Source organism: Balaenoptera ricei, chromosome 16, assembly GCF_028023285.1.
Source record: "Balaenoptera ricei isolate mBalRic1 chromosome 16, mBalRic1.hap2, whole genome shotgun sequence".
In the NCBI taxonomy this organism is placed as follows: Eukaryota; Metazoa; Chordata; class Mammalia; order Artiodactyla; family Balaenopteridae; genus Balaenoptera; species Balaenoptera ricei.
Window position 1 is genome coordinate 39,842,964 of NC_082654.1, and position 16,456 is coordinate 39,859,419.

Consider the following 16,456-nt stretch of genomic DNA (forward strand, 5'->3'; position numbering starts at 1 on the left):
TGATTTAGATGATCAGAGCTCAACCTTGTGGTCTCAGGGGCAGTTGCATCCTGGGAACTTGTTATAAATGCAAATGATCAGACCCCATACCACACCTACTGAATCAGGAACTCTGGGGTTGGGGGCCCCAGCAATCTGTGCCTTAACGAGCCCTCCAGGTGATTCTGATGGAGGCTAAAATTGCAAACCACTGTTGGAACTTTTTTTCAGAGTATCCTTAGAATGCTTTGATAATGCCTGAATTGGATGCATCAACTTTGTTCTACGTACACCTCAGTAAAGATTCAATGTCAAGAGGGAGCGTCCACTGTTTGAGGAGGTAGTTGGTGGGAGGCAATATACCACTTTAGACCACAATTTTCTCTCTGTCTTCAAGTCTGGATCAATTAAGAAGGAAAAGCTTCTTGTGGTCCTTGCTTACCACGTTTCTTAAAGCTCTCCTTCTTCTTTCAAACTGGGGTCTCCAGAGGATTGCCCATTACTGAAATCCTGTGTTGTTGTTTAATCTATGGTGAGGTCATAAGTAGATGTCCAAATGGGTAATAGATTTTACTCTCAGGCTTCAGTAGAAAGGAAGCAGTTTGCTCTGGCTGGCTTATTCACCGCCTCTTGTTATTCTGCTGATGAGGCAGTCTGAGTAAACTCCAGTGGACTGAAACTCAACCAGCTGAGGCCAACTTAAAGGGCAACAAGCAAAGGGGGGGAGGGGGCTGCCTCCAATCATCATGAGGATGAGAAAATGCCTGGGGAGAGTGAGGCAGCCTATATATTGCTGCGTCCTGGCCAGAGACTCCATAGGGAAAGCTCAGGATCTTGGGTGGAAGCATAACACAGTGCTTGAGAATTCTTGCCGCCTAGCTGCTCAGCCTTGCCCGGCCTAGTCAGTTCAACTCAGGTAAAGACAAGCTCTTTCTGTGGGTCAATGTGCTGTTTTCTTTGAAGAAGGGAAGCTGACGGGAAGTTTTATTTCCCTAGGAACACTGATTGTCTGGCTGCTGAAAACTCTTTCTCCCATTTTGGACCCTCTTTCACTGCCATCCTCCCCCGTCCCCCAAATGATTGTACATATCTGTTTTCACAGGTAATGAAGGAGGAAAACGATTAATGTGGGATGGAATAGTGGAAGCTGGTTTCTCAGTGAAGTGGTGGTTAACCTGGGGCTTTGAATGCCGTGAGTCAGTAGAGACGGGGAGGGGCAGGTCATTCTAGTAGGGGATACAGCATTCAAAATAAAGGATACAAAAAACGAGCATGGTGTTGTCTAGGACACTGAGTTTGTCCTGATAGAAAGGAGGGTGTTTATTGTGAAAAAGAAGGTCCAAATTATGTTTGAAAAGAACTGGGGCCCCGAGTCAAAGGCCTTAAATGACAAGCTCAGAGGTTTATGCTTTATCTCATATGCAGCAGCAAGTTGGTGAATATTTTTGAACTAATGAGTGAGTGACATCATTCAGCCTCTTAACAAGGAGAGATTGAATTCCTACTATTTGGAAGAACTTGTAGAAATGATGATATGTTATTTTAGGAACACTACTCTGGTGGTAATGTTTAGGATGGAGTAGGTGGGGGAGGTGGGGGGCTGGGGGCATCAAAGAGAAAGCAGAGCTGGGAGAATACTTAGGAGACCTTGGAAAAAAAAAGAATCCAAGTTTGGGAATATATGTGTTTAGCCTACGGTGATGGCCTGAGAACAAGATGGATATGAGGCACTTTTCGAAAGCAGAATTGTTGATGTTGAAGAGGACAGCAAAATATTAAGTTCAGGTCACTGAGAGGCTAGGTAAGCAGCGTGAAGAGTTTTAGTGATTCTATGCACCTGTGAGTCAGGTGACTTGACCACTGGGTAGTGAAGAAGTGGTGAATGGAAGCTTCCCCATTAAAAATATCCACCTCAGATCAAAACATTTTTACTGTTAAAATTTTAAATATTGATTTCATCTTCTTTAGTCTTTGCAAAATTTCTCTTTCCTATGTTTTATAACAATACTATTACACATGTATAAAATATATTAATAATATTATATTGAATATAAAAAATGTCCACCTCTCAATAGATTTAGCAATTTTGGGGGATATCTCATATTTTTTCACTTTAAGCTGCCTTCATGAAAATATTATTAAAACATATTCCCCGGGGCTTCCCTGGTGGCGCAGTGGTTGAGAGTCTGCCTGCCAGTGCAGGGGACGCGGGTTCGAGCCCTGGTCTGGGAGGATCCCACATGCCGCAGAGCAACTAGGCCCGTGAGCCACAATTACTGAGCCTGCGCGTCTGGAGCCTGTGCTCCGCAATAAGAGAGGCCGTGATAGTGAGAGGCCCGCGCACTGCGATGAAGAGTGGCCCCCACTTGCTGCAACTAGAGAAAGCCCTCGCACAGAAACGAAGACCCAGCACAGCCATAAATAAATAAATAAAAATAAATTAATAATTTAAAAAAAAACAAAAAAAACATATTCCCCAAGCTCAGAAGCCATCTTTCAATTTTGAAAATTTCTGGAGGGCTAATCCTATTGGTTTTATTTTTAAAAATAAAAATAAATGTAGGTGTTTTTGTTGCTGTTTTGCTTTGTTTTAGATTCTGGTAACTTCCACAGTACTTAAGAGAATCCTTGATTCCAACGTGTTCAATATGCCATTCTTGAAATACTTATCATTTTAATATTAATTCATTTTAATACCTTTGTGTAAGTTTGGCAAATATTTTATAACAAGCACAGGACTTTCAACAATTTTTCCTAAGTTGATCTTAGTGGGGCAGTGTCTTGGTGGCGTCTTCTAAACCCAGGAATTTATGGTTGTTGACCAAATAGGACCTACCTCGTGGCTGTAGCATCTAAGGTGTCTTTCTATGGAAAGTTATTATTTCTATTCCCTAAAATTAGACAGAAATTATTAGACACTAGGGAGTCATATAAAATTATGTCATTTTAATTGTCATTGGGATAATGTATCACTTGCATATTTATTATTTCTACATTATAATGGATAACATATACCCTATTTCTAATAAGCCTGATAACAAAAACTATATACAAAGATAACTGTTGACTGATAAATTTACTTTTAAGGAGATTCTTCAGTTTAAAGATTCAGTATAGGGTTGCTATAACTTCAAGTTCTGGACTTCTCCTGTGCAATGTACATTGGATTTAATGCACAAAGTGAATAGTTTTCAGAACCCAATCTGTGAAAACTTCAGGGAACTGAATCAACTGTGAGATAAATAAGAAAGACCAAGAGTTTAAAAAATGTAACATAACCAGAGATAAAGAGCAAAAAAAAAACGAACAACAGGCGTTTGTTTCCTTTGCTAAGGAGGACAACAGCCTGAGGCAGGCAGGATGGAGTGGAGAAGTCTCCTCTTTGAGGAGGGGTCCTAACCTGGCAGAAGCTTCCTCCGGGCCATGGCAGCTGCCCGATGATTCTCATATTCCACGAAGGCAAAGCCCCGGTTTTTGGTTTTATCTGCAGCACTTGGGTAGACAATGACATCCACAACTCCTTCGGTGACCTTTTTCATCTCTGATAAGATTTCTTCTCTCTTTTTGGTTTTTGGGATTCCCCCAACAAATAATCGACAGTTGTCCACGCTGGCACAGACCCCTAACAGACGCCCATTTCTGCAAAAACAGCAGGCATTTTGATTGGTGAGAGTCTTTGCTCGATTAAGGTTTAAGATGGAAAATGAAAATATATATTGAAATTGAAATGGAAAATATCAGGCCCGGGACCTGATATGGCCTGTGGATATGGAACGTTTGGTCGTCTTAGTGTTTAAACTGGTTTTGGAAAGTTGTAGCTGCTTTTGAGAAACTGGAAGTTCTGTCAACCTTGGCTCTGCATTTTTAAAGAAAAAAAATATTTGAAACTGAGTTGCGTCTGCTGTCTTTAGAGTATATGTAGATTCACTAGTTATTGTGACTCCTCGGCACTTCCTAATACATCATCAATCCTGAGGTCTTTACACCTGGCTCAGTGTACTCTTGTATCCTGCCCTGGAGGTATCTGAGGTTGCAACCCCTGGTGCTCCCTTTTTTTCCAACCAAATAGAGAAGCTATTCTGACATGATCACTATGAAAGTCCCCTATACAGAACAGAGTTTCACATATTATTTGGCCGACACAAGGAGCCCGTGAGATGGGCAGAATAGGTATTGTTTCCATTTTACAGTTGAAGAGCTTGAGACTCCAAGATATATAAGTGACTTGCTTAAGATTTTGTAGATTTTGAGAGTTAAAATTGGCCTCTGGATTCAGTTTAATCCCTGTTTCTTCCACTGTGCAGTGTTGCTTATCAGCCAGTTGGTGGATACCTTCATTGGCAAGGTGTAGGTTGGTTCAACTTTTCTGGGGGACATGTGGGAAAATGTATCAAAAGTCTTAAGTGTGTGTAACCTTTGGCCAAATAATGCCCCTCTAGGGGAGTGTCCTTAGAAATAAAGACGAGCATCAGCATTTTTGTATAAGGTTATTCACCGCTACTATTTAAAATAGCTCCCAAATTGGAAATGAGCAAAACAGTCCATCATGCAGGACTGGTTTAATGTATCTCAGCTGAGATGACTGACTCTGGGGCTGGACATTTCCTCATTGTATACCGTGGTATGTTTGTCATCCCTGGTTCTTGACCACTAAATGCCAAAATCCACCTGTTAGGTCATCCAAGAATGCCTCTTCATCTTTCTCCATGTCCCTTAGGGGGACAGTATTTCTCCTGGCTGGGGTGCACTGGTATAGAAAAGATGAGCATTCATAACCTAGAATGCTCTGTGGTCAATAAACATAGTAACATAGGAGAGTAAACATAGTAACATAGGAGAGTATTTGATGGTTGAAAATGCCAGTGCACACTATGCTGCTGGGTTAAAAAAAAAAAGAAAAAGACTAAAATGAGTATATGAGAAAGCCATTTTGATTAAAACTATAGAAAATCTAGAAAGACTATAAAAATTCAACATAGTGATTCTCTTTAGGCAATAGGGTAATGAAGGAACGGTTTGAACTTGTATTACTGTTTTTTGGCTGTTTTTGTGTGTTGTGTGTTAGACCATGTGACTTTTGTAATAACTCAGTTATTAAAAATGGGTAAAATTCCCTTAACGGAAGCCACTCATTCCTCCTGAGTAAAAAGTGCTCAGCCAGGTGAGTGGGAGATTGCTCTGATTCCTTGGAAGTAGTGGCTCTCAGCTGTGTGGCAGGTGTCCTCGCCCAGGCTGAGCTCTGTCCTAGTTGTCCTCTATGCTTTGTTGAAGAACCAGGGACCACATATCAGACATGTAACCGGTCCATCTCCATTTGTTGAACATTGTCCTAACAATGTGTTTTTTTCTGGGGGGAGGGAAGGGTCGATAAAGTGATCTTTCAGGGTTTTTTCTTTTTTTTCTTTTTTTAACTTAAACCTTTTGTTCCAAGATGTTATTTATTTAGAAATTATATTTTTGATCATTCAGGGGCCCGTCAGTTACCAGTAGGGGGAGGCTGGAGTCTCCATATCCTGTTTTTAAATCTGTGTGATTTGTCAGGCACCTTTCCCAGAATTGCTTGGAGACGGAAAACTCTCTCTCCAAAGCTGAGGGCACGACTTTAACGTCGCCAGAAGCCAGGCATTTAGAGGATGCTCAGTGGATATTTGATGACGAGGAGGACGATATGACACCTGTGGGTCTTTTCCGGATAAGAACCTTATCTATCCCCTCAGAGACAGTGGCTAAAAACAAACCAAAGATTTGTAACAAGGAGAGGTAACAAACCAACCTCTTCTCTACAAGAAAGGTTCTCTCTCTGACAACATCCAAGGCAGAGTGGAAGTAGGTGAGGTTGGCCCTGGGGTGTCTATTCTGCTATTTCACATTCCATTTATCCTACTCATGAAAATTCAAAGTCACTCTGTGCCATCACCTTGCTTCTGGCATCCAACCTGAACTTTAACTGGAGTTTTGGCCACCAACTTTCTCTTTCCAAATGCTTTGTCATATTTTTCCTCTTCCTTTTCTGCACCCTCCTGCCATCATCGTAACCATCCACAAACATTTATAGAGCATCTGATATGTGTCAGGCACTGAGCTTTACATGCATTATCTCCTTTATTTTTCATAATCCCCCCCATGAGGTAGGTATATTTTTGTCTCTATTTTATAGATGAAGACATTGAAATTCACAGAAGATACTGTTATTTTTTAATGGATTGTGTTCATTGTTCATACCCCGTCTATTTTCAAAAAGTATTGACAGGCTCCAGTGTGTAACAATATATTAAGTAGATACAGCAAACTTTGTTGATTCCCTACCAGAGCCAATTCTACATCCATCTCAACTTAAAAGCTATTTTGAGAATAACCTTTGCTATTAAGATGTTTAGTTTCTATGAAAGACCAAGGAATGGAGAATCTTCTAATTCCTGAAAACATCACTAATATATCTTAATATAGCTTTTTATAGCCCTTTCTAAAATAATTTAGTATATATTATTTCATATGATGGATGCTTGGAATAACTCTGCGTGATCAGGTGATAATATAAAATGGATGCTGAAAGAGGTCAAAGGATTTGTCCAAAGGAACCTGGGCTAGACCTCTGATCTCCTGATTCTCATACCAAAACATTTTCCATATATCAGAGCTCTTTTGGATCCATGGTGGCATGTGTGGAAGGGGAGCCTCCTTTATGTTTTTTCCAAGAATCTGTTCCAGAATCCAATCCTGGTACTGAATGACTAGGCTACTAGCAGTTGCCAAGTCCAATCAATCTTTTCATGGCTAAGGGGTTTAAGAAAAATGACCCAGTAGTTGGCTGACTACAGAATTACAAGGATAATGCAGGACTTATTTTGAGCCTATAGGAAGTGAGAGAAAACTAATGATAGGAAATCTACTCTCTCTGTATTCATTAAATTTAAGATTCCCTCAGTTTTAAAGTGCATCTCTGTTACAGGAAGAAAATATAGGTGAAAGACTGCATCTCAGAATTAATGAATGTGCTAATATGTAAGAGTTCTATCACTTATTGACCTATTACTATGTTCCAAACACTAAGCTAAACATATTGAAATCTTGATAACAACCCCATAATAAACCTATGAAATAAGTATTATTATTCCTACTTTATAGATGAGGAAATTGAGGCTCAGAGAGGTCAAGTCACTTTTTGGCACTCAGCTGAGGCCCATCTGACCCCAGGCTATTGCTTTTTCATCTAACACACTAATCTTTCTTCCACGTGGCCCTGGGCTTCCTTAAGAAAGGATTTATGGCAGTTCTCTCTGGTTTAGATTTTAGATCGTAGATAATTTCATGTATTGTCAATTTATAAAATTGTATAGGGTTATGTCCTGGAACATAAATACAATTTATAAATACAAAATATAAATTGTATAAATACAATTTATAAAATTGTATAGGGTTATGTCCTGGAACCCTCTGCTAATCCCATGGTTTCAAATATTGCCTATATTTGGTTGACCCCCAAATTTACGTTCCAATCGTGACCATTCTCCTGACTCCAATATCATACAATCAGCAACTCCCTTGGGACGTCTAATGTGCATCTCAAATGTAAATTGTCCCAAACAGAGCTCTTCATGTTTTCCTGTTATTCTCCCAGCCTTTTCCATCTCTATGACACTATCACATCCACACATACTTGGACCAAAATCCTAATTTTCTTCCCTGAATTATAAATCCACTCACACTCTAAATCCAATATTTAGCCAGTCTTGTCTATTCAACCTCCAAAATATATCACACATCTGACTTTTTACCACCTTTACCACTAACCCCTTATGCAAGCACCACCATCTCCCGTCTAGTTCTAGACACAGCAGCAGCCTTTGAACTGTCTTCCCTCTTTCAGTCCTTACCCTGCTACAGTCCATTCTTCACTTAGTAGTCAGAGGAATGTTGTAAAAAAGCATGAATCTAATTAAAACCTCCTGTGATTTCCCCTTTTTATTAGAATAAAATCCAAATTCTTAATGATGAAATATAAGACTATCCAACTGTATTGCCTTCAACCCTCCTCTCTTTACTCTTCCGAATGTTGGCTTTCTTTCTGTTCCTTTAACACATCATGCTTATTCTCATCTTGAGACCTTTGCACTTGCTGTTCTTTCTTTCTCTGAAATGATTTTCCTCCAGGTCTGACTGTCATGGCGGATTCTTTTCATTCAAGTCTCAGATCAAATTTTACTTTCCGGAAGCATATTTTCTTAAATACATCAAGTTAAAGTAGCAACCTCCTCACACAACTTTACCCCATTTCCTGGTTTTTATTTTTTCAAACTCTTTTAAATAATCTTATACATCCAATTGCTCACTATGAGTGTAGGAAAGTGTACCTTGATACTTCTAATGTTTTCAACAGTGTCCAGCACATATTTATGAAATGGATAAATGAATGAATTTTGCTTCTTTGAACATTTCACAGAACTTAGTCTGGCACCTTATATAGTGTTGGTTAAATAAACATTTCATTAAATTGATTTCCAAGAAAAAGAACTAACCTGTTATTTCTGATTTTGGCTATATTTTGCATATACTGTATTAGATAAACTTGATGGAAGAACAGATAAAGGTACATTGTCTGATTCACTTTTAATCTAGAAGAGATGGATCTTACCTAATTTCATAATTATTAAGTTGCTTGATTGCATTCTTGGCTTCTTGTTTATTTGAGAATGTTACAAATGCATATCCTCTATTGTTGCCATTAAAATCCATCATCATTCTCATTTCATAAATTTTACCAATCTACAAGTAATAAGAGAGAATTCATATTTATACATTTGTACTTCCAAATGAAAACACACACACACACGCATACACAATGTTTTCTGAAGTCTCTGCCGTGTTTGGCATTTGCATCCCATGTGTAATAGTTTGCATGTTTTCATGCTGGGTTCAGATCTGTTATCTGACTCATGGGCAAAGTCAGGATAAATAAAGAAAACATGTACAAGTAGCATTTCAGCCTGAGTTGCCAGAATGTATATTTTTGGCAGAGCAAGTGACCTTTCATCACACAATTATCTGGGGATTTATACAACATCTTAGGGACCAGAAAACACACTTGTCATCAGAAGTACAATTTCTTGATAGATTTGTCCTTGCCCTTTACGTTGGCCTCTGAGGCCTCCATAGTTTTTATCTTTACTTGATCATAATCTACCAGTGATGTTTAAAACCAAAACCAAGAACACTCATTTGGAGCCTTGTGAAACTGACTTCTTAGCTATCTTTTCCACCTACCATGATATAAAGGTGAACACAGAAGGTGTGTTTCAGAGGATGGTCCTGGGAGCCCTGTTTTCTCCATCTGTAGGCTGAAGGTAAATGCTAGTCTTAACACAACTGATCTAGGGCCAGCACCTCCATGGTAGCAGTGAACTCACTCTATCCCTCTCACTGTAACTCTGCTGCTTTGCTTATATACTATTCCCTCCTGCTACCCCAACTCTTCTCTATAATCCAGACACAGTAATTCATTATTGCTGGCTGCTGTAAGACGGGTGGCCCACACAGATGTGAGGGACACGCGTGGGGAGAAGAGGCATCATTAAGCTACTTCTATTATGTCAGTGGTGTCTGACCCACAGGTCAGCCCCACGCCACCCCACGGTACTCAGTGATGGACACCTATTTTTTTCTGGGCTCATTAGGAAAGAGTTCAAGCATGTTTCATCTCTGCATTTCGAGTGTTTCTTGGTGCTCATTTTCATGTTCAGTATATAAGATTCTTACAGGATTAAGTCCTTGTAATTTATGCACGTGCCAAGTGACGTTGTTTGTATAAAATTAAGAGTAGTTCTGAAACTGAGCTGAATTACACACACACACACACACACATACACACACACACAGCTGATTTTGGCATTTAGGAAAAGAAATAGCTAAACTCTCATTAAATTTTCTAGGAATTTTAAACACTACTTGGTAAATTATCGAAAATGTTAATTTTGTATTTTTGCTTTAACTTTGGGTTTAGTAGCAAAATATCATTTGGAATTAAAACTGAGGAAATTTATTCCTTTATTATATAGTGACTGAAAAACCATGTTATTAATCTTGTTGATTGCATTCAAATTTGTAGAAGGAAATTTCATTCTGGATCAATATGTATGGGGACACGGTTGAGCCATGACATACACATTTTTTAATGTGAAAATCTTACACTTTATAAAACCATATTAACATTTCAAAGTTGAAGCAATATCTTATTTTAGACAGGCTGTTGTAGTGTTATTCTAGATTGATAGACCTGTTGAGTTTGCAGTAAGATGGCTATGCTAGTGGAGATGGGGGATTGAAATATAGATTAAAACGTCATCAGCAATGGTAGTTTCAGCTGTCAGTAACAGGACAGAGATGATTCAAGGCAGTGATAATTAGGGGCCAATCACTAACAGCTGGGAAGTTTTTAACTTTGTCCATGATTGAGGAATGGTAATTGGAAGAGAAACCATCACTGACCAAGAAGAATGAGAGTGAAAGCAAGGTGAAGAGAGTAGTATTTTTTCCTTGAAAGATGAAAAAAAAAATCTTTAGACTCACTTTTTCACATAATGGTATAAGTTCATCTTCAAAAAGGTCTCGGGGAAGTTTTCCAATAAAAATTTCACAGCCCCTTTCTGGGGGTGCAGCATCCCAACCAGGTGGGGGACCACCATATTTTCTTTGTCCATTTTCCTGCAAATCCCATGTGGATTGTAGGAGGGAGAGAAGAAAACAATAGAATCTTTAGTTTGAGTTCCTCAACTATTTTCAAAATCATTTCTCAATAAGGAAGATACTTATTGACAAGTAATAGTAGTGGACTGGTCAGAGGATAAAAATGGACATCTCTTTTGTATGAATTTTTAAAAAAATATTTATTTGGCTGCACCAGGGCTTAGTTGTGGCACGTGGGATCTTTAGTTGCAGTATGCGAACTCTTAGTTGTGGCATGCATGTGAGGTCTAGTTCCTTGACCAGGGATTGAACCCAGGCCCCCTGCATTAGGATCGCGGAGTCTTATCCCCTGGACCACCAGGGAAGTCCCTCTTTTGTGTGAATTTCAACACCATGCTCTTGTTTTAGCGACTTGCTCCAGATAAGCACTGTGAAAACTTATAAAGTGCTGGACAAATATAAAGGGTTGCTATTTTTTTGGTTTGTTATTATTTTGCCATTCAAACTCACCAATGCCTGATCATCAAAGGATCTGATTATAATTTGAATCTGGGGTTCTGATTTAATATTGAAGTCTATGAGGTTCTGGACCTGAACTAGTTGGCTCCATGACCCACTAGCTGTGGGGCGCTGGGCAAAATGCTTGACTTCCCCAAACCTCAGTGTTTTTCATATATTAAGTGGAGATACTATCAGCTTTTGATTAAAGGAGATAATGTATCAAATTTGCATGGCACAGGTCTTGGCATGTGATATATATTCAATAGTTATTAATTCTCTTCTTGTCTCCCTGGATTGAGGCTGTTTCATGCACTGAGCAAGGCAATGTGGGCCCCTAAATAGAAACATCATGAAGGTTAACATTTGAAACAGTGGACTGGCTAATTTTGGGGGTAACCAGTGAGGGACTTAAATCTGTCTTCAAAGCTGACAAGATGGTGAAAGGTGTTTACTAATGTTGCATCTCTTTGTGGAGAGTAATGCTGTTCTCAGTCCAAATGCTGTAGCATTAGCTTCTTTTTTTTTTTTTTTTTTCCTTTGTTCTAAAAAAAATCCTTGGTAAATTCAATGTCCTTTTGGGGGAGGAGCAGCACCGATGCTTGTCTGCCCTGCTGTCTTTATTTTTCTGAAGGTTAATGACCTAAAAATAACTTCAGGGGCCCAAAGTGAAAGATAGGCCTAATCCACCACTATTGAGCTGAAATAATTCATTTGCTGGAGAAGAATAAATTTACTTTCCACTTAGGCATAGCCAAAGCTCTTTGTCGTACTTTAAGTGATTTTTGGAGAAAGGAAAACATAAAAGACCAAATATCAGTATTCATTGCTAACTTCTACAATTTCTACTTTAAAAAACTTTTATACCATAAAATGATACATGATGTTGGATAAAACCTAGTCATGTATAAAGTAAAAAGAAAAATTCCCCAACGCATCATACCCATCTGTAGAAATAGTTACTGTTAAGTTTGTCTGCCTTTCCAAATATTTTTCTATGTATATTTTCAAAAGACATGTTAGTTATTTAAAGACATTGTTTTTCGCGATAGTTGTTTGTCAAAAAAATCAAAGTAAAGCAGCTTCTAGTTTCACTGTTAAATCTCTACATATACTAACTTGAGACTTTCTCAATTATTATTATTTTTTAAAATTTATTTATTTATTTATTTATTTATGTATTTATGGCTGTGTTGGGTCTTTGTTTCTGTGCTAGGACTTTCTCTAGTTGCGGCAAGTGGGGGCCACTCTTCATCGCGGTGCGCGGGCCTCTCACTGTCGCGGCCTCTCTTGTTGCGGAGCACAGACTCCAGACGCGCAGGCTCAGTAGTTGTGGCTCACGGGCCTAGTTGCTCCGCGGCATGTGGGATCTTCCCAGACCAGGGCTCGAACCTGTGTCCCCTGAATTGGCAGGCAGATTCTCAACCACTGCGCCACCAGGGAAGCCCCTCAATTATTTTATAAGTGGTAGTACAAAGGCTTTTTGGATCACAGTATTTAAGTATTTAAATGATGTCTGTGATTGCAGTCATTTAAAAAATTCCTACTAATTTAATCATGTTGCCTTAAATTAAAAAGATGTCATATGGGTGTTCTACCTTGCCTTGATTACTTTTTGCTTCAAGCAAGTAGGTGCTTTTCATTTTACTAAACATTGAAATATTTGCCTCAAGAGTTCTTGTATTTTTTTCTTCCCCTATATTCTTGCAGGATTATCCAGTAGAAAAACTGTCACTGAAAAATATGAGAAATAAAATGTTTTATACTTACAGGAAAAAAAAAAAAAACAAAAACGTAAGAATTCAATGAGCATATCTCAACCAAGAATTTCCTAAAAAAATGAATTTGATATTTTCAGAGACATATTTAAAGTTTTCTTACTTAACAAATACTTATATAACACTTAGTATATGACAGCACTGTTCTAATTCTCAGTATCATGGGTTAAGGGCTATTACTATCCGGACCTTACAGAAGACAGTTAAGCCCACAGAGATTAAGTAATTTGCCAAGATCATGTGGTTGTGGAGTGGAAAAGTCAGGATTTGAAGCCAGGCAGTCTGGTTTCAAAGGCCATCAGCTTAATTCCTACTACATTTTGCTTTGTTATGTGGTAGCCTAATCACTTATAACAGATTCACACATTTAAGTACTTATTTATGAAAATATTATCATGCCACTGAATTGAAAACTCTCTGCTGCATTTAAAATCCTTTCCAATTTCCAGTCGTTTTACTACACAAATTTTGGGTAAGAACATATCTCATACCTATTGCTTACAGAGAGGTGTATTTCTATTGTCATACTACAATCCACTTCCTTGGGTCGACTGTCACCATTTGGTTGATGCTGTTCCCTCTGGGGCCATTTCTATATTTCTTAAATGTCTGGAGATATACTATTCAATGGATTATTGGAATAAATTTAGTACAAACTTGGCAGTATTTTTCCTATTCCTGCTGAGGAAACCAAACTTTCATCGCATCATAGTGAAATGGTTATTCCAGAATTTCTCATTTGACAAGCTTTGTGTGATAGCTTGAAAATAAATAGGCAACCAGCAGATTGACCTTTAGAATTTCCCCCTCAACTTTCTTGCTATAATTGTTAAAAAATGTCACCAAACTATTTTGTGCATGTCACGTATATAGGAGAATTCATCTGCTTATAAGCCAAAATGATTGGGTAGGAGAGATGATTAATTCTGTTGTTTCTGTAAACAATTGAACTAAATTCACCAAGAGTATTTTGGGGGATCACCAAGAGTCTGACTGGTGAAGTTCAAGCACTGGGGGAGATTTGCCCTATGAGCCACACACGGGGCTGGGAATGCACCAGTGGTGGAAGTCCAGGCCACTTTAAGACAGGCGCTGGGCATTAGTCATGGGGTTGAAATAGCTGTCCGTTACTCGGAAAGGATAGTTGGGAGCTGGATTGCTGGTATTTTAGGCAGTATTTTTATAGTTGAGGAGTTTAAAATAGATAAAGCCGAGTTATAGCTGCTCTTTCCTCTCCCGGCTGATGTCCTTCTTGTGAGATGAATTCCTCCAGCAGCACAAATGTATTAGTCATCCAGAGAGAGAAAATATAGGTTTTTGTTTGCCATGAGTGTTTGTTCATTGAACTCTGGGATCTTTTATTTTTCCAATCAAAGACTTGGAAACCATTTATTCTCTCAAGTCACACATAAATAGGTGAAGACCTTCAACTGTGTAAATTTAAAAATTAAAGACCTCATTCTAACTATAAATCCAGTGGCTTTAATTTAAATACTGGATACTGAGCCTACCCAGTAAGTATTTGGAAGTCCCTTCTGTTGCAGATATTTTAAGCCTTTCATGAAGGAACCATAGAGCCTTTAAGAAATTTTATATACCATCTTCTTGACCTTGGATAAAACCACCCAACCTTTAGTAAATGATTCTAAGCAATAAATCTTAGCATGAAGGACAAGTGGACTGAGTTAATTTGGGCCACCTGGCATCTGATCTTTTAATACATCTGGGAAATCTGGGCAAAACTGCCCTTTTCCTATAGGAGTTTAAAATACCAGATACTTGCTTTTCTAGTGTCCCTTGCAACTAGGACAGTAATGGTTATAATAAAGTTAAATTGAGTTCTGGTGCAGAAATTTTCAACGTGCTAACATTAGTGTTGAATCCTCCTTGGATACATTTTCTTATCATTCCAGGTTTGTGGTGTGGTTTTGCGTTTCATTCCTAAAAGCTTACTCTTTAAAAAATTTTTAAATTTTAATTTAATTTATTATTATTTATTAAAGTATAGTTAATTTACAATGTTGCATTAGTTTCAGGCTTACAGCAAAGTGATTCAGTTATACATATACATATCTATTTTTTTTCCTAAAAGCTTACTCTTGAATCTAGTTCTCTAAATTCAAAATTTCTGTAAACCAGCATCCTTTTAATAAACTCCTTTTCTGCTTAATCAGCCAGAATTTACCTCTAATACTTGCACATAATAGTAACAGCAGCAAAAAACAATGGCTAAAACAGCGGCTAACTCTGAGTCAAGCAGTGTGCCAAGTGCTTCCCAGGTATTAATTCATTTAATCTTCTCAACAAACCTATGAGGATGATACTACTGTTACTTTCATTTCGTAGGTGAGAAATCCAAAGACATACAAGCAGTAAGTGACAAAGACAAAATCTGAATCCTGAGTCCATGCTTGTAGTTATAACATTTTTCTCTGTTTTTTTATATTAACCCAATATGCTCATTTTACAGATGAGGAAACTGAGTCCAGAGATATTATGTGACTTCCTTAAAGTTACACTGGTTTAATTTATTGCAGAAAACATGAGACTAAATGTCCTCTGATTCTCAATCTGGTGAACTTGGCAAATATACTGTTCAAAAGTCGTGATGACTTTTCTTCTCAGGCTTACCAGCCTCACAATTTTGTATGTTGTGTGTCACACCTACTTTCTTGTTCAACTTCATCAAACATGGACACCAGATGGTTGGTTGTCTCACATAAATGAACCGATTCATAAACTAGAAGAATATTAATTAATGAACTCTCATTCAGTCTATTTTTCTGAGTAGTAATTTCAATTCCTTTAACGGTTCTTTGGAAATTTTATATTCCAAATCTGTAATCATCTTTGTGGTTCCCTTTGGTCCTTTGTTTTTTCTTGCCAAGAGGGAAGAAATGGTGTATGTTTCCTTATAAATTGCTTTCAGATGTTCTCCTACCCATTTTCCAATTGACTATGTTTGTATCTATTTCTCCTCCTGATCGCTCAGGTGCTGGACAATCTCCCCATGCTTGGTGACATTTCTAACCTTCACAAGCATGCCAGTCACCACCACCATACCAAGAACAATGGTTCCATAGCTAAACTCCTGTGGTCTCTTCTCATAGCTGATGCCAATGCATTGAGAACAGCTCTCTGGACTGTCTATTGCAGTTCATAAATTAATACCATATTTTCCTGGTTGTTGATTTGAAAGATTGAATAAAGGTCTTTATAAGGCATTATTTCTATTACCTTTCACCGGTGTACGAACTACATATCTCAATATGTGATAGGGTTCAAGGCATATCTAAGGGGCCTTATATAAGATGTACCAAAAGAATCCTCTTAGATGTGATTTTAACTTCGGTCTGCTAATGCTGTTATTGTTAAGGACAACAGACGGTGCTATAGGGAATGTTTACTTTGTTAATTCTGTATGAAAGATAATGATCTGTTTTGTGTATTGTTTGTTTACCTGCACATCTTAAGACCAGTGACTTCATATTGGTAAAATCTATTTTAGGCTAAGAATTTTT

General features: G+C 38.2%; 1 protein-coding gene across 1 annotated transcript in view; it reads right to left on the reverse strand.

Annotated features, from left to right (window-relative positions):
- A1CF (APOBEC1 complementation factor) overlaps positions 1 to 16,456 on the reverse strand; it is a 76,778-nt gene that overhangs the window by 23,610 nt on the left and 36,712 nt on the right. The window contains exons 3-5 of the mRNA XM_059899448.1: positions 10,543 to 10,677; positions 8,612 to 8,742; positions 3,380 to 3,618 (exon numbers count right to left, since the gene is read on the reverse strand). Of these exons, the coding sequence (XP_059755431.1) occupies positions 3,380 to 3,618; positions 8,612 to 8,742; positions 10,543 to 10,677 (505 nt within the window). The remainder of the gene's footprint in view (positions 1 to 3,379; positions 3,619 to 8,611; positions 8,743 to 10,542; positions 10,678 to 16,456) is intronic.